The following is a 21,772-nucleotide window of genomic DNA, read 5'->3' as shown; positions in this document are numbered from 1 at the left end:
ACTTTGGGTACCTGAAAATGCCCTTGATTTTTTGGCATCTTGGGAGGGGGCTGTGGGGTTGAATGGCTTAGGACAGGCACAGCTCACAGATGCTATTGAGATCTATTGAACATTCCCAGAAATGTCTTATTCATTACAGATTTAGAAATAGAAGGACCCTTCAAGGCAACTAGTTCAAACCTTCATTTTATAGAAGAAAAAACTACAGAGGCTTAGCACCATTTCTGGAGGAGACCCCTAGCCTTGATTACATGACTGAGAGTTGATTAATGGTTATTTTAATGCTGTGATTAATCCAAATGGCTCTTACTAAAGTTTTGACTTAAGACCTACTGGTTTGAAGTTGACTGGTGTGTGTATGTTGAGGCATTGGGGGTGGTGATGGTTATGTTAGGATCCATTTAGCATCTAATTTCCATTGTTGGAGATACCTCATTATAAGTCATCTTCCTTTTAATTTGTGCTTTGTTGGAAATTCAGATGGGGAAATAGGATAGAGACTCTCATAACCAAGCATCCAGCCAGACTGTAGGGACTGGTGTGGATCCTTCTGGAATGGAATTTTAGGGAACTAGTGTGGCCATGAGAATTTTGACACAATAGCTTTAACAGCTATTACAGCAATTTCTTCTGATGGTTTTTGGATCTGGAATCAAGGTTGGAGCCATGACAATGGTCTTCTCTGGGTTGAAACAAGGGTGTTGTTTTCTGGGTGCAGGAGTCCTTCTTACTCACACCCTAGAGTCAGCTCATCCAGTATTCCATTGGTTTTGGTTAGGTGGGGGGTCAGGAGAGTCATCATTCTCAGGCAGAAATCCCTATTGGAATAGTTTGGTCAAGTGCTGAGTCTTCTTTGATCTGAAAAGAATCTTTCCAGTAACAGCTTCTCTGGCTAGATTGGGAATTTATGGTAGAAGACCTGATCTGGGAGTGATGCCCTTAATGTCTGTAGCTTTCTGTCTCATGTTACAGAAGTCATGGGAGTAGTCCAAAGTCATTTTCTCTTTCCTGACTTGGAGGGAGTATCATAAATCACATGTAACCTGAGTTATTCTGGCCTCCTGCCACCCTCTGTGGAACTGATGTTTGAGTCCAGTGAGGCTTCCATTCAGTCATAGAGCAGAACTTCCTTCTGGAGCAAAGTATCTTTTCTCTCTTATAGCAGGGCAAGAGTTGGAGGCAGTAGCTATGCAGAGCCCCTCTGTTAGGAGGCAAAGTGATACAATGGAAGGAGTCCTGGCTTTGGAATCAGGGGGCGTGAGTTCAATACCTACCTCCGATGCTTACTGTCTGTGGGACCTTGGACAAGTTACTTAATCATGGGTCTTGGTTCCTCAACTGTACAATGAGGCCATGAGATTAGATGGTTTCTGAGGTCATTTCCAGCTCTAGATCTGTGATCCTGTGAGTGAACTGTGGGTTTTTGTTTTTGTTTTTGTTTTGACATAGAATAAAGTGCAGAGATGGGTGCCAACAGGCTTCTTGCTTGCAGTCTTTCAGTTACATACCTTTGGCTTTCTAGGGCTGGTAAAATGCACTTTGGGTGGAAGAGTCCATTCAGAAGCATGGTTACCTACTGTCCTTCAAGGTAGCAACCAGGTTGCTTTCAACTCTGTCCATCCTGCAGTTTCTAGGGAAGGCCATTGGAGAGAGTGTGAAGCAGCTGTTCTGGTTCCTTATGGGAGACTGAGTTTGTCAGGCTGGTTCAATAAATGAGATAACCAAGCCACAAACATTACCATCTGCATTATGGGCAAACATCTCAGAAATGACTCAGGGAGTCTGAAGCCAGAGGAGGATAGAGGACTTTTCTTCTTGGAGAAGCCCCAAGGATTCTGGGTTATCAGTTTCAGAGTTAAAGGAGACTGCTCAGAGTTTTAGTCTATTAGAATGGTGGCTACTAGCACCCTGGACAGCTCCAAAGTTTGCACTCTGAAGCAAAAGGGTCCTAGAAGTGAGAACCATCAAATCATAAGTACTTAATGGGAGTCAAGACAGTAATAAGGGATGCAGTGGGAAGAGATTGTGGGATTGACCCCCTCCTGTGATAGAGCCATCAGGAAAAGATGACTGAAGTAGGAATCTTAGCCTTCTTTAGGAGGAGTTGGAGTTGCTGAGAATGCCTAGAATGGGAAAACCATAGGTGCAAAACACTGAAGCAACAGCACCCAGTCCCAGACACCTGATGGGGGTGAATCAGAGAGGCAGCATGACATGGAGTAAGGAAGGTGTAGGTTCATAGCCTGCCTCAGATACTTGCTAGCTGTGTGACCTTGGACAAGTCGCTTTATGTCTCTGTGTTTCCATTTCCTCATCAGTAAAATTAGCAGGTTGAAACTGGTGGTTCTTTTGGCTTTAAATTGATGATCTTACAACTTGTGATCCAGAAGCCATTTAGGAAGGGATGTTCTCACAAGCCACCAAGGCTGTCAGCTGCCTCCTCCCCACTGCCCTGCTGAGCCCAGATCCTGACAAACTGGAACTGTGGCACTGGGGGCCAGTGGAATGAACTCTCATCCCAGGGCCTGGTGGCCTCTCCTTGGCAGAATTCAGTCTAAAGTCTCTAACCCTTTTCTGCAAACTGTTTGTTGTTGTTTCTGTTTTGTCTCCTATTCCCCACCCCATCTCCCTCTTAACCCTTCCCCTGTGTTTTCACAATATGCGGTACCACTTGCTCACTTTGCTGACTGGCTTGGCCCGACAGCCAGAGAACCTCCTCTTGGCCAGTAAGTGCAAAGGAGCTGCAGTGAAACTGGCAGATTTTGGCCTGGCCATCGAGGTGCAGGGGGACCAGCAGGCATGGTTTGGTGAGTGATGGGCTGGGTGAGGGCAGAGGATGTGTCTGTGTGCTCACGTGTATAAACATGTGTGTGCATATGTATGCACATGTGTGTTCACGTGTATACATGTGTGTGGTCATGGGGGGGCAGCAGCAGTGAACCAGCTGCAGCTGGCCTTTCTACAAAAGATCCCAACAGCCTCATCTGGTGTCTCTGCTCTTTCTTCCTGGCCAGGTTTTGCAGGCACTCCTGGCTACCTGTCCCCAGAGGTTCTTCGTAAAGAAGCTTATGGAAAACCTGTGGATATTTGGGCTTGTGGTGAGTCTGCTAGGGAGGCTGCAGAGAAACTGAAGGACAGCCCAAGCTTGTGGTAGGATCATCAGGTGAACTAGGAGAAATGCCACTAGGAAGAAGCACATGCCAAAGGCTCATTAAATCAACTAGCCATAGCTGGGAAGGCTGGTTGGTTGGGTTAGTTATAATAAACTAGATACCACCATTTTACCTAGTGATGTAGATGTCTATATTTATTATTGTTGTCATTTTCAGTCATTTTCAGTTGTGTCTGACTCTTTGTGATCCCATTTGGGGTTTCCTTGGAAAAGATACTGGAATGGTTTGCCATTTTCTTTTCCAGTTCATTTTATAGATGAGGAACTGATTGTCTGCATGGCTAGTAAGTATCTGAAGCCAGATTTGAACTCAGGAATATGAGTCTTCCTGGTTTTAGGCCCAGTACTCTTTCCACTATGTCACCTAGCTGCCCTAGATATCTGTATAACTTTAGACAAATCACTTTCTCTCTCTGAGCCTCAGTTTCTTCATCTGTAAAATGAGTAAGTTGGACTAGATGATCTGTAAGATCTCTTCCAACTCTAAATGATCCGCTGCCTATGGCTTTGATAACAGATGCTTATCCATCCATCCATCCATCATGTCCATTCATTCATTCATTCACTTAATAAAAATGTATTAAGCACCTAGTATATAATAGGGGCTGAGAAACGGACAGAGATAAGTTAGGCATGATCTCTGCTTATAAGAATTTTACAGTCTAGTAGGGGCAGTGATATATTACATAGATTATACATATTATAAGAAGAAACAGCATGACCTAATTGAGAGTGGTCAGTCTTGGAGTTAGAAGGATCTACGTTCAAGTCCTGCCTCAGATATATACTAGCTTATGTGACTGTGGCCAAATTGCTTAACCTTTCAGTGTACCCAGGCAGTTTGCCAAGTTATGAGATATAAATCAGTTGCCAGTCTGCAACAGTGGAGGGAATTTTCATGCTTAGAGTACCCAATGCTGAATAAAATAACAGTCTACTACCCCTCCCCTTTAAAAAACATAATAGTGGGGCAGCTAGGTGGTGCAGTGAATAAAGCACCAGCCCTGGATTCAGGAGGACCTGAGTTCAAATCCGAGCTCAGACACTTGACACTTACTAGCTGTGTGACCCTGAACAAGTCACTTAACCCTCATTGCCCTGCCCCCCCCAAAAGAATTTAAAAAATATAATAGCATAAGTTCATAAAAATACAAATGAAGGACAGATAACCATCAGCTATGGGAAGGCTTTGTGGAGAAATAAACCATTGAGGGCCAGCAAGGGGCCATGATGGGGCCACTCAAGGCAAAGGGAATAGCATAGATGAGGGCTTAGAAGTGGGAAAACTAAGAAGTGAGTAGCCAAGTCTGTCTTCAGCCTAGAGTAAACAAGGGGCAATATTCATAAAGGCTAAAAGGGGAAGGGAGGGCAGGCCTCAAAGGCACTGCTGGAGAGTTTGGATTCTCTTCATTAGGCAGTAGAAAGCCACTGAAGGTTTTTGAACAATGAAGACCTATCATATCTAGAAAGAAATAATTAGCCTCCCACATGTTGGCCTTGTAAACCCTCTCTATTTAATCCGAAAATAAAGAAATTGCATCTTGAAGGTCCCTTCCTGCTCTGACAGGTATGGGGAATGAGAGCAGCCCAAAGGCATTGGGCCCAGGAAGCTGGCTTCCAAGAGAAAATAAACATGAACCTTGCTGTGCAAAGTCAGAGAGACGGGGACTTTGGCCTTTAGGAAATCAATCTCTCTCTCTCCTCTCCCTCTCTCATATTATATGTACTTTTGTATATGTGTATGTGTGTGTGTATATATATATATACACACATACATACACACATATATACATATACAAATATGTATATGTGTGTATGTGTTTGTGCATAATCTGTTTATGGCTATAAACCTCTATGGCTTCAACCTCTGCCAGCAGATACATTATCTAAGGGGCAGCTGGTGGTGTGGTGGATAGATTACCAGGCCTGGAGTCATAAAGGTTCATCTTCATTAGTTCAAATCCAGCCTTAGACACTTACTAGCTGTGTGACCCTGGGCAAGTTACTTAGCCCTGTTTTCCTCAGTTTCCTCATCTGTCAAATGAGCTGGAGAAGGAAATGACAAACCACTCCAGTATCTTTGCCAAGAAACCCCCAAGTGGGGTCATGAAGAGTCAGACACAAGTGAAATACTCCAATGACTGAACAACAATAGTTAATCCTAGTACTGGCTAGCAATAGCATGAATATGTGACTTACCCCATCTTCCTTCTAGTCTGAGACAATTCCAGGCCATTTAAGATAAATAAAGTACATTATTGGAACATAGAGTTTCCTTCTCCAGATGCTTTGTCTCAGTATTCCTCATACAGTTTTTGGCACAGTGGGAAAAAAAATAATGCAACACTGGAGACCTGGGTCCTGGCTCTGGCTCAGGAACCAACTTGCAGAATGAATGACCTTAGACAAGTACTTAACCTTTCTTTGTGTCAATTTCCTAGCACTTAAACTGGAGGTGATAACATCTATCTGTCCTTAGTTCAAAGGGTTATTATGGAAATCAGGGGAAAACTACCAAAAAAACAAACCCAGAAAGTGGCTGACAGACAAGATATTTTATTTTATTTCTGGAGGCAGAGAACATAGTTGAAAGAAAAAAGGAGTTGGAGTTGGGAGACTTGACTCTGATACTTGTTTCCCATGTGACCTTGAGAAAGTCATTTCCCTTTCCTGAGAGTACAGTCTCCTTAATAATAATAGCTAGCATTTACATAGTACTTTAAGTTTACAAAGTGCTTTACAAATGTCTTCTCATTTGATCCTCACTACAACCCTGGGAGGCTGGGGTGCTATTATTATCCCCATTTTACAGGTGAAGAAACTAAGGTAGAAGTTAAGTGACTTGCTCAGGGTCACACAGCTAGTAAGAGTTCTCCTTGTGGCTCCTGGGAGTACTGGGCTTATCACTCTTGAAGACTACTTACTCGATGAGGCTGGCTTTCAATTCAGGTCTTCTTGACTCCTGATCCAGCCCTGTGTAGCCACTGTGAATAATGAATAAGCATTTACTAAGCACTTTTTATATTCTAGGCACTGTACTAGGTACAGTCCTTGTTCTCAGGACTCTTATATTCTCCTATGGGGAGTGAAGGTTGAAGGGGGTTGAGGTAGATGATCTCTAAGGTCCCTTCCACTTCCAAATCTTGGGCTCACTTAAACCTCTCTAGGCCTCAGTTTCCTCATCTGTAAAGTGAAGGGCACTGGATGGCCTTTGAGGTCCCTTCCAGCTGTAGCTCTATGACTGTATGTATGAGGGAGAAAGCCAGAAGCTCTGTGAGCCAGCTCAGGTCATGTCCTTCTCGATTATTTCACCACCTTTGCTAAGGAGACAGAATTACAGGGTGTCTAAAGCAAGAGCACAGAGATGTATGACTGGGGTGGGGAGGGGAGGGAGGAATGAGGGGCTGCCAAAGCCTTTGGATTCCAAGGCACGAGATCTGCTTCCCTAAGGCCTGGTTTGTAGAAGGGAACGGCAATGGAGGACAGGATAAGGTCACTCCGTCCTTCCTTTCCTCCATCCCCATCCCAACCTTCTTCCTCAGGTGTGATCCTCTACATTCTGCTTGTGGGCTACCCTCCATTCTGGGATGAAGATCAGCACAAACTTTATCAGCAGATCAAGGCTGGAGCTTATGATGTAAGTCTGAGTCTTTCAGAACTTCTGTTGGGGATGCGCTGCCAGCTGGGCACAGGTTTCAGCAAAGCTGCTTGGTCTTTTCTTTACAGAAAGCTGGTTCTCTGTGCCCTGCCCTGTGGGGCTAAGAGACCAGACTGGTAACGTAGCTGAAACTCCTCCCTGGCCTTAGCATCCTCCTCTCCTACTCCCAGGGCTTTTACCTTTTGTCAGGTAGGGGAGGGGTCTTTTCAGCAGCCAGCCCCAGGTGGAGTACATTGGAAAGGCAGGGTTTGACTTTCCTGTTCCTGGCTTGTCCTTCAGTTGACAACATTTGTGAAGGACTCAAGGCAGAAGGGTGAGCTGGGAAGAGATGTGTAAGAGTTGTGGTGGGGGGAGGCATGGTTTGTAAGGAGGCTCATTTTAAATGCTGATAATTTAGTCTTTTGAGGAAGCTTCAGGCACCATCCTGGATTTCTTCTTGTGAGTTTTTTTCCCCTCTTCCTCCTCCTCTAGTTCCCATCCCCTGAGTGGGATACTGTCACTCCCGAAGCCAAAAACCTTATCAACCAGATGTTAACCATCAACCCTGCAAAAAGGATCACAGCTCATGAGGCCCTGAAACACCCATGGGTCTGCGTAAGTGTCTCCCTTGGGGCCCTAGGACTTGGCCCATGAATGCTTAGATACACAGGCTTTCTTTCCCAGAGGTGATGGGGATGAGGTGGGCACTCTTGTGGCATCCCCTTGTGGCTCCTACTGATGTGGGGGGTGGGTTTAATTTATCATGCATGAGGTGTCCCAAAGAATTACAAGACTCAGTGACTCAGTTTCCCAAGTTTTATTGCATTACTGTGAATGATCACAAGGAGACCACCAAGGAGGTATCTCGAATAAGGGGGTGAAAATAGTTATATTTATAGTGAGAAAAAGTAGGTTATCTCCTCATTATCTTAATCTCCTCCTTGCGGGAGGTCCATGGGAGGTCTTATCCTAATTTGGACTTCCTGGGGTCCTAAGAGAGGTATCTTTTTCCTTGGAGGTGTGTTTTTGGGGTTTACAAGTCATAAGGTGAGTCTAAGGACAAATTTGGCCTTTTCTGCACATGCCTCTAAGGACATGCTTAAACTTGTCAATCTCAGAGGGTCTCTGTGTTGATGGTATCTCTTTACTTAAGATCTGGTTTCTAGGTGTCCTGTCATCTAGGAATATTAATGGCTATTAATGGTTAATAGTCCCTGGTTACTGTCTCTGTTGATGGTGAGGGTTGATAGGGACAAACCCTCTTAGTTATTGTAAGAACACAAACCTTATTTTCTCTGTTAACCCTTTTAGGCACTATTAACAAGGACCCAAGCCTCAGTTTATCTATTAACCCCTTTTAGCTACTATTGATAGGTTATCTGTTAACCCTTTTAGTCTCCTCCATCACTAGGGGTGCTGGGCTTGTTCACTCTTGATGACTGTGATGTGTGAAGCTCTTATAACCAGGACAAATCAGGGGTCTTACTCTTTCCAAGTTGGCAGGCCAATAGGCCAGTAGACATATTTCTTGAGAACCAATGATTAGGCTTTGAAGTATTGTTAGAATTCCTACTACAGTTATTCCTCCTACATCACTACTTTCCCCATTGTGGTTTTGATACATTGAGGGTCTGCATAAGAAATAAAATGGGATTTTGTTTGGAGTTTCGCGGAAGCCTCAGATGATGCATGAAGGCCAGCAGATGACACACAAAAAAGTTTAGAAACTCAAAAATGCATAAGATTTTTGCATAGTATTGTATAATATCAACATATTTTAATACCATAATCATTCAGACTTCTCTGGTAAGAAGGGAGGGCCAAAAAAATTTATACAGATTTTCTAGTTTGCAGGGCATGTCCCTAACCCCCACAATGTGGAAGGGAATCATTGTAGTTTTCAAATAATTTGGTAGATAATCTAGGAGACTAAATTAAAAAATTAGAAAGGGTTTCCTCTCTCACAGAACTCATATCCAGCAAGAGATCAACAAAAAATCATTATAGAAATACACCAGAGGAAAGGATGGTTTGAGACTATGATAGTTGATTGGTTTAGGCCACTTAAGCTTCTTGGACTTCATATATAATTGGTGAATTTGTATCTCTCAACTGTCTGCCGTGAGGACAAAGTAACCTTGTGGTATAGCAACCTATTTGGTGTAAGGCCACTGTCTCTTTCTCCCCACTGGCCCCTTTCCCGGGTTGCATCAAGTTTTCTACCTGTAAGGGTCTCCTACTGCCCTTCTAACAGCATCTCCTCCTTCTCACAGCAACGCTCAACTGTGGCCTCAATGATGCACAGACAGGAGACTGTGGAGTGTCTCAAGAAATTCAATGCCAGGAGAAAGCTCAAGGTAAAGCCTTTTCCTTTCTTTAAAAATTCTCTTGGTGCCTTCTGTTTCTACATGACAGATACTTGAAGACACAGCCCTCCCCCTCCCACCAATCTCGTCCAGTCTGAAGTGAGCATTCCCTTCTTTTGTCAGAAGGGAAAAACATAAGCCACAAGGCGGTCACTTCTTCCAGCATCTGCAACACTTCACACTCCTCTTCAGTGAAAATTCCCATTCTTTTTTCTCAGGAAAATGACACATTTGTACAAGTCACACTCATGTACAACTTTTATCAATTTGTGTTTGTTTTGGCATCACAGCCATTTCCTGATGTATTGTTATTCCAACCTCCTCCCATACACATACTCAGTGAACTTTAGTTTTGTAACAAAGAAAAGCAGTTAAGCAAAGCCGACCGACCCAGTGAGCACATCTGATAGTGTATTCCATGTCCCCACCTCTCCAAGGAAAAGTGGAAGGTGCAGTTTCTCCTTAACAAGATGCCTCCTTCCTGGCTCTCCCAAAGTCTCAAAGCTGTGCTTAGAGTGGAGAAATCGGTCATAGAATGTGAAGGCTAAAGAGAAAACCTATCCCTGAGCCTTCAGATTCCCCTAGCATGGGTTTGAAAAAGCCAAATAGTACTAAGTATTCTTGGGGTCCTTCTGTGGCCTTTCAAAGCCGAGGATTTCTGGGAGGAGCACTTGGGCAGGTAAGACAGACTCTCTTTGGGGTGAGGGAGGGACTGTACCAAAAAAATGTCCCGTTTGTCTCCTGCTTTCTACCTTCTTTGTTGATCCCAACTTGGGATGGTCCATGGGCCAGTGGGCTGAACTGGGAGCCTCTGCTTCCTTCTCTGCTACTCTCTCCCCACCTGCACCTCACTCTTCACCTTGCCAGCTAGAGTGATAGGTTTTTAAACCAGTTTCATATATGCCCTCAGGGCCTTGGAAGTAGAATTCCAAAACATTTAACCATTAAAAAGAACAATAGACAAAAAGCAGATTTTGAATCTGTTTCCTTATTCAGGACTTCCAGAAGTCAAGAAATTAAGATGAAGGTCAAGGCTCCTGTGAGCCACTCATTTCAAGTACATTCTGACTTCCCACCTGGAAAAAACAAAACAAAACAAAACAAAAACCAACCTTTTCCACCAGCTAGCTGATACCTAAAATTCCCCAATTAGATATTTTTTCCTTTGGCCCAAGGAGTCTTGTCCTTTGTTAGAATGAAAACATCTAGGGAGGACTTACGCATTAAATATTATCAACCATTCATTCCTTAGTGTGCAAGAGTTTATCAGATCCTTTTCTTCAAGTAGGCACTGTAGCAACTTCTTAATTGATCTGCTTGCTCCTGGTCTGGACCCTCTCCAATGCTTCCTTCACACTATTCCTTCCTGCTTCCTCAAAGATCGTCAGTGGCTCCCTATTGATTCAGAGGGGAAAAAAATCTAGATTCCTCAGCATAGTCCTTCCCAATCCAACTTAATAACAACTGATGTTTATATGGCCCTTTACATATATGATCTCATTTTTATCTTCCTAACAGTACTGAGTAACTGCTATAGATCTTATTACCACCATTTTAAAGATGAGGAAACTGAGACTAGAGGTTTAATGACTTACACAGAATCACATGGACAGCTAGGTGGTGTGGTGGATAGAATGCTAAGCCTGGAGTCAGGAAGACCTGAATTCAAATCTGATCTCAGACACTTACTAGCTGTGTAACCCTGGGCAAGTCACTTCACCCTGTTTGCCTCAGTTTCTTCATCTGTCAAATGATCTGGAGAAGGAATTGGCAAAACCACTCCAGTGTCTTTGACAAGAAAACCCCAAATGGGGTCACAAAGAGTCGGACACAACTGAAAGAACTCAAGAACAACAGTATCACATAGGTGATATGTTCCCAAGGAAAGATTACTAAAAATACAAACTAACATAAATGCAATAATGCCATGTATGTATAAATAAGTGTAGCATATAAAGAGCTGCATGATTTAGCACTTTAAGGTTTGCAAAGTGCTTCATAGACATCACCCCATTTAAAACCAGAATTCCAGCCCCCTTTGGGCTGTGCCTCATGCCCTGTTTTGGCTCCTCCTTTCCTTTCCAGACTTAATGTCACTTTTACATTCCAGTCAAGTTGGTATACCTGGCATTTCCCAAACCTGATGCCCCATTTCCTGGCTAAATGTCTTGGATACACTCCCTCATCATGAATGTTGATGTGACATGAGCTCACAAAGAGTCAAACACGACTGAAATGTGCATGGCGCTCTGCTAGGCCCTGGGTGCCATCAGCCACTATGACATTACAATTCTTAATTCCGTTCTACTGGGGATGAAGGTGGGATAGGGGGGTATGTTTTAGCCATATCTGACTCTTTGTGACCCCATTTGAGATTTTCTGGACAAAGATACTGGAGTGGTTTGCTTTTTCCTTCTCCAGATCATTTTACAGATGAGGAAACTGAGACAAACAGGGTGAAGTGACTTGTCATGGGTCACACAGCTAGTAAGTAAGTGTCCGAAGCTAGATTTGGACTCAGGAAGTCATGTCTGACTCATTGTGACTCCATCTGGAGTATTCTTGGCAAAGATACTGGAATGGTTTGCCATTTTCCTTCAACAGTGTTAGATGACTTACCTGGAGTCACACAGCTAGTGAGCATCTGAAGCCGGATTTGAACTCATGAAGACGTGTCTTGCTGCTTCCAGGCCCAGCACCTTCTCCATTTCACTGCCATGCACAGTGTAGGAATTTAATAAATGCCTGTTGAATGACCGAATGACTAAATCTTTCTTTTCTCTCTCAGGGGGCAATCCTTACCACTATGCTGGCAACACGAAACTTCTCAGGTGAGAACAGTTTTTCCCCAGAAAAGAAAGAATAAGGTGCTGGCTTCCTTGCCCTGTACCTTTTTTCCTTGTTCAAGAGGTCAGAGAGTCAAGACTTTTTCCAAGCTAAGCGTTGCCAGGAAGAAGGCCCAGGAAAGGACCCAGCTCCAAGGCTTTCTCAGTGGCTCCAACAGCCGGCTTCATTCTCAACCAACTTCCTCTCCCCTCCCCACACACGCTTCCTTCTGTCCACATCTTTGCCGATGCTCAGGCAAACCTCTGTTTTCCCAACCCTGACTCTCCCATGGTCCCGCAGGGGGCTTCCCCTTCCACCCCATCCCCACGTGGCCATGGTCTCTCTTGGGCTGTCTAAGCAACATCTGGATCCTATTGTGTTCATCTCATCAGCAAAGTGGGGCCTTCTGAAGACCAGGGTTCTACCCTGTATCCTGCTGCAGGCGTTGGCATCGGCTCTGTCACCTGCAGCCCCTGCCCCAGGCCTGGGGGCCTGCTGGAAGGCCACATTACAACTACAGTCCTGTTCTGTTTTGTTTGCTCTTCTCTGTGTCTCTTTCTTCCTCAGCATCTTACCTGTGTCTCAGGGGTCTCCCTTCCCCACTGAGTGTTTGTGCTGCCCACGGCTCCCCCCCTCAGTGAGAACTGCAGGTCTCCCGTGTGTTTGTCCAGGCGTGTTGGTTTGGCAGCTCTGTGGCCTTTGGGTCTCGTGTTTTGTTTTTGTTTTTGTTTTCAATCTTCTAAGATCCTATCTTGTCAAGGGGGAAGATAGACTTCAGAAAGTGCTGCTGGCACAGGTGAAGAATCCAAGATTATGTGAGATGAGGAGCTACTTCTTAGCCGCAGGCATGGTCTTAGACCAGTCTATGGCCACCACCTCTCTCTGGTATACTTGGGCACACAGGAGAGGGGACCTACTGCTGGTGACCGGTGACCTCAGAGAAAGGGGTGATACTAGGGAGTGGAAGTCAAGAAAGAGAGGCTTAGGCTCAGGGTATTAGGCCTTGGATTTCAGGTATCTGGGTGTTGGCCCCAAATGCACATAGTGAATGGAAGCTAGATCAGGAAAACAAGTTGAGTATGGTCCCAGGAAAGGGTTGGGGGCAGCCTCCGGAGTGGAGCTGGATGCACCCGCCACGCCTGGATGAAATGTCTTTGCACCACGTGACGTTGCTGTTAGTCTGTAATAACTGAATGTCAGAAGTCTCTCCCTCTCTCTCTGTCTTTCTCTGTCTCTCTCCCTCTCTCTCTGTCTCTCTCTGTTTCTCTCTCTGTCTCTGTCTCCCTCTCTCTCTCTGTCTCTCTCTCTCTCTCTGTCTCTGCCTCTGTTTCTGTCTCTCTCCCTCTGTCTCTATCTCTCTCTGTCTCTGTCTGTCTCTCTCCCTCTCTGTCTGTCTCTGTCTCTCTGTCTCTGTCTGTCTCTCTGTCTCTCTGTCTCTCTCTGTCTCTCTGTCTCTCTGTCTCTCTGTCTCTCTCTCTCTCTCTCTGTCTCTCTCTCTCTCTCTCTCTCTCGTACGGTTCATCTTTCTGTTCACATCTCATAGCTCCTTCCCCACTTCCTTGTGCCTCCCCTCCCTCCCCATCCCTTCTACTTGCCCTGAAAGTTCCTGTTACTTTTGCTGTGATATTGTACTGCTGGGATTAGGACTGCATAATGTCACACCAATACTAATGGGACTTTTTCCATTGTCTGCTACTTTGTAGAGGACTTGGGGACCTTGTTTCCCAGGACCCAGCTGTGTTTCCCCCTTCCCACCCCCCTTCGTCCCATAGGTCTGTGCCCACTCAAGAAGCCCCCATTTGGGGTTTTCTAAGGAGAAAGGAGGCAAATGCTTTTCCAAATGTTGATGGACCTAGATTTGTTTGCACTCTGTTTTGGGACAGGGATTCTGGTGCCGACAGTCTTGTCTCTCCACCTAAACTTGAACTCTAATCTTTTTCTGCTTCCTTTGTCTCTTTTCTTTCCTTATCTTGCCCATCCCTCTGTCTGTGTCTGTCCCTCTTTATTCCCCATCTTCCCATATTTTCCCCTATCTTTCTCACTCTGCCTCCCCTTTTTTCTCCTTCCTCCCTTCCTCCCTCCTCTTTCCTTTCTCCCTCCTTACCTCCCTCCCTCTTTCCCTTTCCTTCCTTCTTTCCTTTCTTCCCCATTCCTTCTTTCCTCCCCCTCCCTCCCTTCCTCTCTTCCTCCCTCCTTTTTTCCTTCCTTCCTTCCTTCCTTCCTTCCTTCCTTCCTTCCTTCCTTCCTTCCTTCCTTCCTTCCTTCCTTCCTTCCTTCCTTCCTTCCTTCCTTCCTTCCTTCCTTCCTTCCTTCCTTCCTTCCTTCCTTCCTTCCTTCCTTCCTTCCTTCCCTCCCTCCCTCCCTCCCTCCCTCCCTCCCTCCCTCCCTCCGTCCCTCCCTCCCTCCCTCCCTCCCTCCCTCCCTCCCTCCCTCCCTCCTTCCTTCCTTCCTTCCTTCCTTCCTTCCTTCCTTCCTTCCTTCCTTCCTTCCTTCCTTCCTTCCTTCCTCCTCACTGCTTTCCTTCTCCCTTGTTTTCTAACCTGGTGCTAACAGTGGGCAGACAGACCACCGCTCCGGCCACAATGTCAGCTGCGGCCTCCGGTGCCACCATGGGGTTGGTGGAACAAGGTAGACGTGTCTTGAAGAGTCCCACCCTCCCTTCCCACCCCTTCCTCACCTACCACCTGCTTAGAAACTCAACCAGCATGCAACTCCATTCATCATATACAGCTCATCCAGCCAGTGCCCAGCTCCCTGCTAAGGCTTTGGGGACTGTCCCCCTGACTGCAGCCAGAAAGACACAGCCAGGGGACCCAGCTGTGTCACCCCCTCCCCCACCCACAGAAATAGGAACAAGAAAGAAACCATCGTAAAGGAGGACCAAGGGGCTACACTTTCAGAAAGGCACTTTGCTTTAATAACTTTCATTTGCTGAGAGTCCCCTGGTCCCTGGGGTTAGGGTATAAGGTGTCCACTGTCCCAGGGATTCTACTACTTTGGGGAACTTGCCTGCAATAGCCCCTGTTCAGGACTGTGTTGATGATACAGCAGCTACAGAAGCAGAGCTGCTGTTGGGCAAATCTGGAATCCTGAATGGGGAACAGGAGCAGAGGCAAGCTGGGAAGGGGAAAGCCAATTTTAGGCTTTGGACCTCTGACAATCACTGTTTAGCCTCCTGCTTGGACTCTGGCCCCTGGGAGAACGGGGAGGACTCATCGCCACTTCTCATCCTAAGGTTCTCAGCTTCCTGTCCCAGCATCCTCACCTCCTGTTCCAACCTGCCCCTGCTGCTGAATCTGGGGCAAGTGGTGTCGAGAAGCAAATAGAGGAAAGGCCTGGCAGGGAAGGAGAGTTGGGGGTTAGAGGGATAGGATCCAGGTCTCAGAACCCAGATAGGCAGCCTTTGAATGTACCTTCTTTCCCCCATGGGGGACCTGTGGCCCTGAGTTCCATTTCTGAGGTTAAAGAAAGTGGCATCCCAGTCACTGCCCATGGAACTCTGCTTAGCCACTCATGGGCTCTATCCAGGGAAAGCCATAGCTGCGTTGGGTTGGGACCGGTAAGTACAGGAGCCTGTAATCTAGTATTGCCTTGTTTTCCATGATGCATGTGTGGCCCCTGCTTCGTCTGCCACTTCCAGGGAGAGTTCTAGTCTTGTGTCTCGGCTGTGAATTGATCCTCCATGAGAATGTTCTTGATGGGTTTCATTTTGGATCTCTTCCTCTGAATACCACCCTCCTCCCAGCCTTACCCCCTCTCAGTCCAGCTTGATGAAGAACCTGCCTATTTTTCCTGTGGTGTGCTCCTTGAGGCCAGAGAAATGATTTTGGGGGGACCATATGAGTTTTCAAAATTCCAGGACTGGACTGGGAACTCCAAGTCTTGGTTTCTAGTTCCAGCTCACTATGTCACTGACTTGTTGTGTGACCTTGGTCCAGTCTTCTCATCTCTCTGGGTCTCAGGTTCCACTTCATAGAATGAGGGAATTAGAGTGGATGATGTCCAGGGTCTGTTTCCCACCTCACCATCCTCTGATTCCCTGACTCACTGGTTAATATCTGCAAAGTCCAGCAACAGGATCTGGATGAGGGGTCCTGGCCTAGCACGTACTTTCTTCTGTGACCAGTAGCAGAGGACCTTTCCCTGGACAAAGGCCTCCTGCCCAAGGGCAGGGGCAAGCAATATGGCGGGGTGGGGTGGAGGGAGAGCAGTCAAGGTGGGAATGCTCCTCTGTAGATCACAGAATTAGAGTTTCCTAGGAGGAGGAAACCTTTAGACCCTTTTAGAGAAAAGCATTTCCACAGGACGTCCCCATGCCTCTTCCCCTTGCCGCATGGGATCAGGTTCTTGAGACCTCATATGGAGCTTGTGAAAGCCCATCTCAGTGAAGGTAGTGTGGCATGATGGAAAGAGCCATTGCTCTGGAGTCAGACGGTGCCTCTGATATTTACTCTCTAACCTCGGGTAAGTTATTTCACTTCCCAGGACCTCAGTTTCCTCCTCTGTAAAATGAGGTGGTCATATTGGATGGCCTCTGAGGTCCCTTCTGGTTCTAGATTTATGATCCCCTGAGCAGTAGTCTGAAGTAAGAGCAAAGAAAGAAAAAGCCCTCTTATCCCCAACAAAAAATACTAAAATCTATTCCATGTCCCTAAACTCCAAAGGGGATCTTTGCCCAGAGATCTTTTCCCTTCCTACACAGGATGATGTAATTACCAAAGTTTCTACCAGGGAAGGAACTGTTCTCTCTGACAAAGCGCAAAGTCAGTAATCTCCCCTAAAAAGAGGCTCCTCTGAGTGGATCACAGGATGGAGAGCAGTGTTCAAAACAGGTGTCAGCATTAGTTGTCTCTCCAATGAGGGAGCTGTCTATAGAAAGGATCAACCTAAATAGCAGCTCCCCCCTTTTTAAGGGGTCTCTGAGGTGGAATGAGGGAATCTGGAGCTGAGGGAGGCTGGGGAGGAACAAATGGATGTATGCTGATAGCTCCCTGGGCTAATGTGTGATGTAAAGGGTTTGGGGTCAGTGCCCCCTTGATAAGGCTGCCTCTGAGCCTCACTCCATGCCTGGAGCTCCAGCTGGTGACGAATGCTGATATTGCTTGCAGGTTGAATGTGGTGAACGATGCATGAGTTTGTGCGCATGTTCCAGGGCCCACCAGACCCTGGCAGGGTTTCTGCTTTGTCTGTGTGAGTAATGGCGCTGCATGTGGGAAGGAACTCAGCATGGCAGTCCCAGTGGCCTGAGGTCAGAGCTTAGCAAGGAACACAAGGGGGGCTTCTGGGAAACATAGCCAGGCAGGTTCCAGACAGGCCATAACATCTGTCCAAATGTGCCTTTGGTTTAGCAAATGAAAAGCAATATAGTCAATGCCTGGGTTCCCTACCTAGTTCTGGTCTAATGCCTATTGGATAGAGGGTGGCCTGAATTTCAAGGATTTCTGTGTCCACCAGGGGGAGCCCTCAGGAGTAGGAACTCCCATTTCCTGAGTGTCATCAGCAAGTATCATAAAGCCAGGGTTAGCCATAAGGCACAGTTCTGAGCAATGACTTCAGAACCAACCTCTTTTCTTTTTCCATGGATTCTTAAACACTTTGGGGGAAATAAGACATCAGATCTCTTTCCCTTGGAAGTAGAAGTCAGTGGGGTGCAGGAGAAAGAAAACTGGAAGTAAAATCAGAGGACCTAATTTCTAATCTGACCCTAGCACTCCCTCTTGCTACCATCAAGCCTCTTCACCTCATCTGTAGAATGGGAGTGTTGGGCATGAGAACTTTCGAGATCCCTTCCAGTTCTAGATCTATGATCTATGATCTATGATCCTAAGATCAATTAACACCCATTACGGGCAAAGCGCCAGGGTTACAAAGACAAAAATGAAATAATCCTTGCCCTGAAAGAGCTTATAATGGAAGATGTGGGCAGGTACTTGGAATGTGTCAAACTAAGTAGCTCTCCTGGTTTGGTGGATCAAGGGAACCTCTTCTTCTCTCAAGCTGACTATCTGCTAACTCCAATTAGACTAGAAGTAGAGCCTGGTTAGTGAGAATTTAGCCAATTGCTTCTTTATTTTTTTTATTTTTTTTATTTTTTAGTGAGGCAATTGGGGTTAAGTGACTTGCCCAGGATCACACAGCTAGTAAGTGTTAAGTGTCTGAGGCCAGATTTGAACTCAGGTCCTCCTGACTCCAGGGCTGGTGCTCTATCCACTGCACCACCTAGCTGCCCCTAGCCAATTGCTTCTTCATGAAGTAAGCATTAGAGTTCTACTGTTGCCAAGGTCAAAGCCTGCCTGACGTCACAATCCTCATGAGCCATTTGAGAAACCAAGGACCATATCATGGTGAGGCACACCTATAGATATCTAGCAAGGGCTTATTGTGGCAACACAATGTTATAAGGGACTTGAAGAAGATGTTATGACTTCAGAAGATGCTATTAACTCTATACTATAGGGGTCATGCTTTGGGGGCAAGAGGAAGCTATAATAAGATCTTTTCTATTCTTCCTTCAGGGTCCAAGATGCTATTTCATTGAGAGTTGCCTGTTCAATGGGGAGGAAAATTAAAGAAAAGTTGAATTCTTTTGCCTCTTACCTTCAACAGGCTATACTGGATGTCACCTTCTGTGGTTGACAGCTGTGGTTATTCTCATAGAAGCCTTAATATTAATAAAGCAAAAGACAGTAAGAATACAAAACATGAAATTGGTGCCAAAACATGTAATGTGGTGCCATCCATTGAAGGAACACTGGATTTGGAACCAGAGAACCTGGGTTCAAATCCTGGCATTGCCACTTTTGACCTTATGTAACTATAGGCAGGTGGCTTCACTTTGGAGGCCTTGTTTTTTTCATCTGCAAAATGAGGGAGTTCATTGATGTCCTTTAAGTTACCTTGTAGCCTAAAATCTATGATTCTTCTTTTTCCAGTTCTTCCCCAAGGGGAGAGCCATGAGAAGCCAAGGACTTAAGAAAAAAAAAATCTCCTTTATATCACTTTTAGTGAGAGCTAGTTGATTCCTAGGGTGACTCAGAATAATAACATATTGAGAATTTTGCAGGGCCAAAGGCAGTTTTTACAAAAAATCCACTGTGTAATTAAGGTAGAGATAAAGATCTTGTTTTACTTAGGGGAACTAAGGATAGCTTAAAATAGGAATCCTTCCAGTAGAGTTTCCTTTCACAGTAGGTGTTGAGATTAGCTTAATTTTAAACTCTGCAGATGACCCTGAAGATGCAGCCATGCACAACCATGGCTCCAGATTTTCAGGAGCCCTTCTACATTTCCAGTTCCTGATGAGCTAATGGGGTAACAATCTATGAGGCTAAGTAATAGAGAAGTGGCAAATGAGCATCAGTAGGGACAGGAATAAGGCCAGGCTGCATTGAAGGGATACCAAGCTATGCTTTGGAGGGTGTTCTCTGAACTCTTTCATAATGACCTCATAGGTCTTGGTGGTATTGTGGGCTATTCCTTGAAGGAATGAGCTCCCAAAGCCAACAGAATATTGGGAATCACTGGGAGAATGCTGGAACAAGAGGAAACTACTCTTAACCATGTAAGAAATGGTGATGCCTTCACTCCATAATTCCCAGGATACAAGCCCCATTATGGAGTAGAAAAGGTGCTAGATTTAGAGTTAGAAGAACTGATTTCAAGTCTCATCTCTACTACTTGGAGCTTGTGTGACTTTGGCCACATCAGTCACTTCACCTCTGGGACTCAGTTTCCTTATCTATAAAATGCAAGGGTTGGATTAGATGGCACTTCAGGTGCTTTTCAGATTGAAATCTATGACTCTGCCTTGTACATCAGTTTACAAATCAGTTTTCACTCCCCCCCCTTTTTTTTTTGGTGAGGCAATTGGGGTTAAGTGACTTGCCCAGGGTCACACAGCTAGTAAGTGTCAAGTGTCTGAGTTCAGATTTTAACTCAGGTCCTCTTGATTCCAGGGCTGGTGATTTATCCACTGTGCCACCTAGCTGCCCCTTCACTCCCATTTTACTGTCTGTGTGATCTTGGGCAAATCACTTAACTTCCCTAAGGTCTCAGTTTCCTTATCTGTAAAATGAGAGAGACTAGATGTCTTTTGAGATCCCTCCCTACTTTGAAGCTGTGGTCCGATGACTTCAATATTGTCTTATGAGGTATACAGTGCAAGTATTGCCCCATTTTACTGATCAGGGAACATACTCATCAGGTTACACAGCTATTAACTGTTGTTGTTTAGTTGTATTCAGTTGTGACCCCATTTGGGGTTTGCTTGGCAAAGACACTGGAGTGGTTTGCTATTTCCTTCTCCAGCTCATTTGACAGATGAGGAAACTGAGGCAAACAGGGTGAAGTGAATTGCCCATGGTCACACAGCTAGTGTCTGAGGCTTGATTTGAACTCAGGTCTTCTTAACTCCAGGCCATGCTCTCTATCCACTGGCCATCTAACTGTTTGCCCAACTAGTGAGTAGAAGGGCTTTGCAAGTCTAAGATCAATGCTGCTTCTACTTTTCCATTAGTTACTGTATCTTAACATGTAACTACCAGGTTCGATTCCTGGCACATACATAAACATGTAACAACTAGAAAAGTTCAAAAGTAAGGTCGCTAAAATGGAAATAAGAGGAAGTTGCTTCTATATGATAACCAACAAAAAAATCTCCGATTAGTCTCTTCATTTTGGAAACAAAAGCATAATGGAGTCATTATCAATGGAGTTCTCCTTTCTTGGCTTGAAATCAATATTTCCTGCTGTACTTTTAAAGCCTCAAGGAAGGACATTATAGATAAGTCCATGTATCCCCTGGGTAGTAAGTATTCAGGTGGAATTAAATAGATTAGTTGAAAAAGGGTCTAGCTAAATTAATGGATCAGAGAGCCGTGGCAGCTAATATAAAGGGAAACTGGAGATGTTTTAAGGCCTCTCCCTAACATTCAGATTACTGTTCCTTCCCTCCAGCAAAGCAACTCTAGTCATCCATGTCAGTTGGATTATATGTGGAATGAAAATGTGGTCTGAACATATTTAGCTTCTCTTTCTTTTTTTTTTTTTTTTTTTGGCAGAGCAATGGGGATTAAGTGACTTGCCCAGGGTCACATAGCTAGGAAGTGTCAAGTGTCTGAAGTCAGATTTGAACTCAGGTCCTCCTGAATCCAGGACCAGTGCTTTATCCACTGCGCCACCTAGCTGCCCCTATTCAGTTTCTCTTAATCTCAGCCATTGACTAGAGATAACCCATGCTGTGGAAAGAGTATGGCCTATTTGAGTTCCATAGCCACCAGTTGCCACTTTCATGGTCTTGGATAAATCATTCCACCCAAGACTATTTTTAACTACTTACAGTATCTGTGGCTGGGTAGATAGAGTACCAGGCCTGGAGTCAGGAAAACCCAAGTTCAAATTTGACCTCAGACACTAGCTGTGACCCTAGGGCAAATCATGTCACCCTGTTTGCCTTAATTTCCTCATCTGAAAAATAAATTGGGGAAAGAAATGGCAAACCACTCTAGTACCTTTGCCAAGAAAACCTTCATTGGGGTCCTGAAGACATGACTAAAATGACTCATCAGCAATAAAAACAGCATTTCTCAATTGGGTCATGAAGATCAAACGAGGTAAGAGATTCAATAATAATCATTGCTAATATTCATGTACCACTTTAAGGTTTGCAGAGCACTTTGCACATATTATCTCATTTGATTATCTCATCTGATCCCAAGAACCTGGGAGGCAGGTACGAACATCCCCAGGTTACAGTGCTGGCTCAGAGAGCTT

General features: G+C 45.2%; 1 protein-coding gene across 6 annotated transcripts in view; it reads left to right on the top strand.

The window, feature by feature from the left end:
* The window catches only part of LOC122740168 (calcium/calmodulin-dependent protein kinase type II subunit beta), a 310,939-nt gene that overhangs the window by 235,287 nt on the left and 53,880 nt on the right, over window positions 1–21,772 (top strand). For 4 of the 6 annotated variants that reach the window (XM_043982046.1, XM_043982045.1, XM_043982044.1 and 1 more), the window contains exons 7-12: window positions 2,705–2,807; window positions 3,015–3,098; window positions 6,715–6,809; window positions 7,302–7,424; window positions 9,083–9,166; window positions 11,964–12,006. In XM_043982046.1, coding sequence (XP_043837981.1) covers window positions 2,705–2,807; window positions 3,015–3,098; window positions 6,715–6,809; window positions 7,302–7,424; window positions 9,083–9,166; window positions 11,964–12,006 — 532 coding nt within the window. Of the gene's footprint in view, window positions 1–2,704; window positions 2,808–3,014; window positions 3,099–6,714; window positions 6,810–7,301; window positions 7,425–9,082; window positions 9,167–11,963; window positions 12,007–14,554; window positions 14,630–21,772 lie in introns of all 6 variants that reach the window. The other 2 variants (XM_043982041.1, XM_043982040.1) reach the window with 1 other exon arrangement.

The sequence above is a fragment of the Dromiciops gliroides genome, chromosome 2 (assembly GCF_019393635.1).
Source record: "Dromiciops gliroides isolate mDroGli1 chromosome 2, mDroGli1.pri, whole genome shotgun sequence".
NCBI lineage: Eukaryota > Metazoa > Chordata > Mammalia > Microbiotheria > Microbiotheriidae > Dromiciops > Dromiciops gliroides.
The sequence above is the reverse complement of the archived record's forward strand: the minus strand, read 5'-3'. Positions and strand labels throughout refer to the sequence as shown.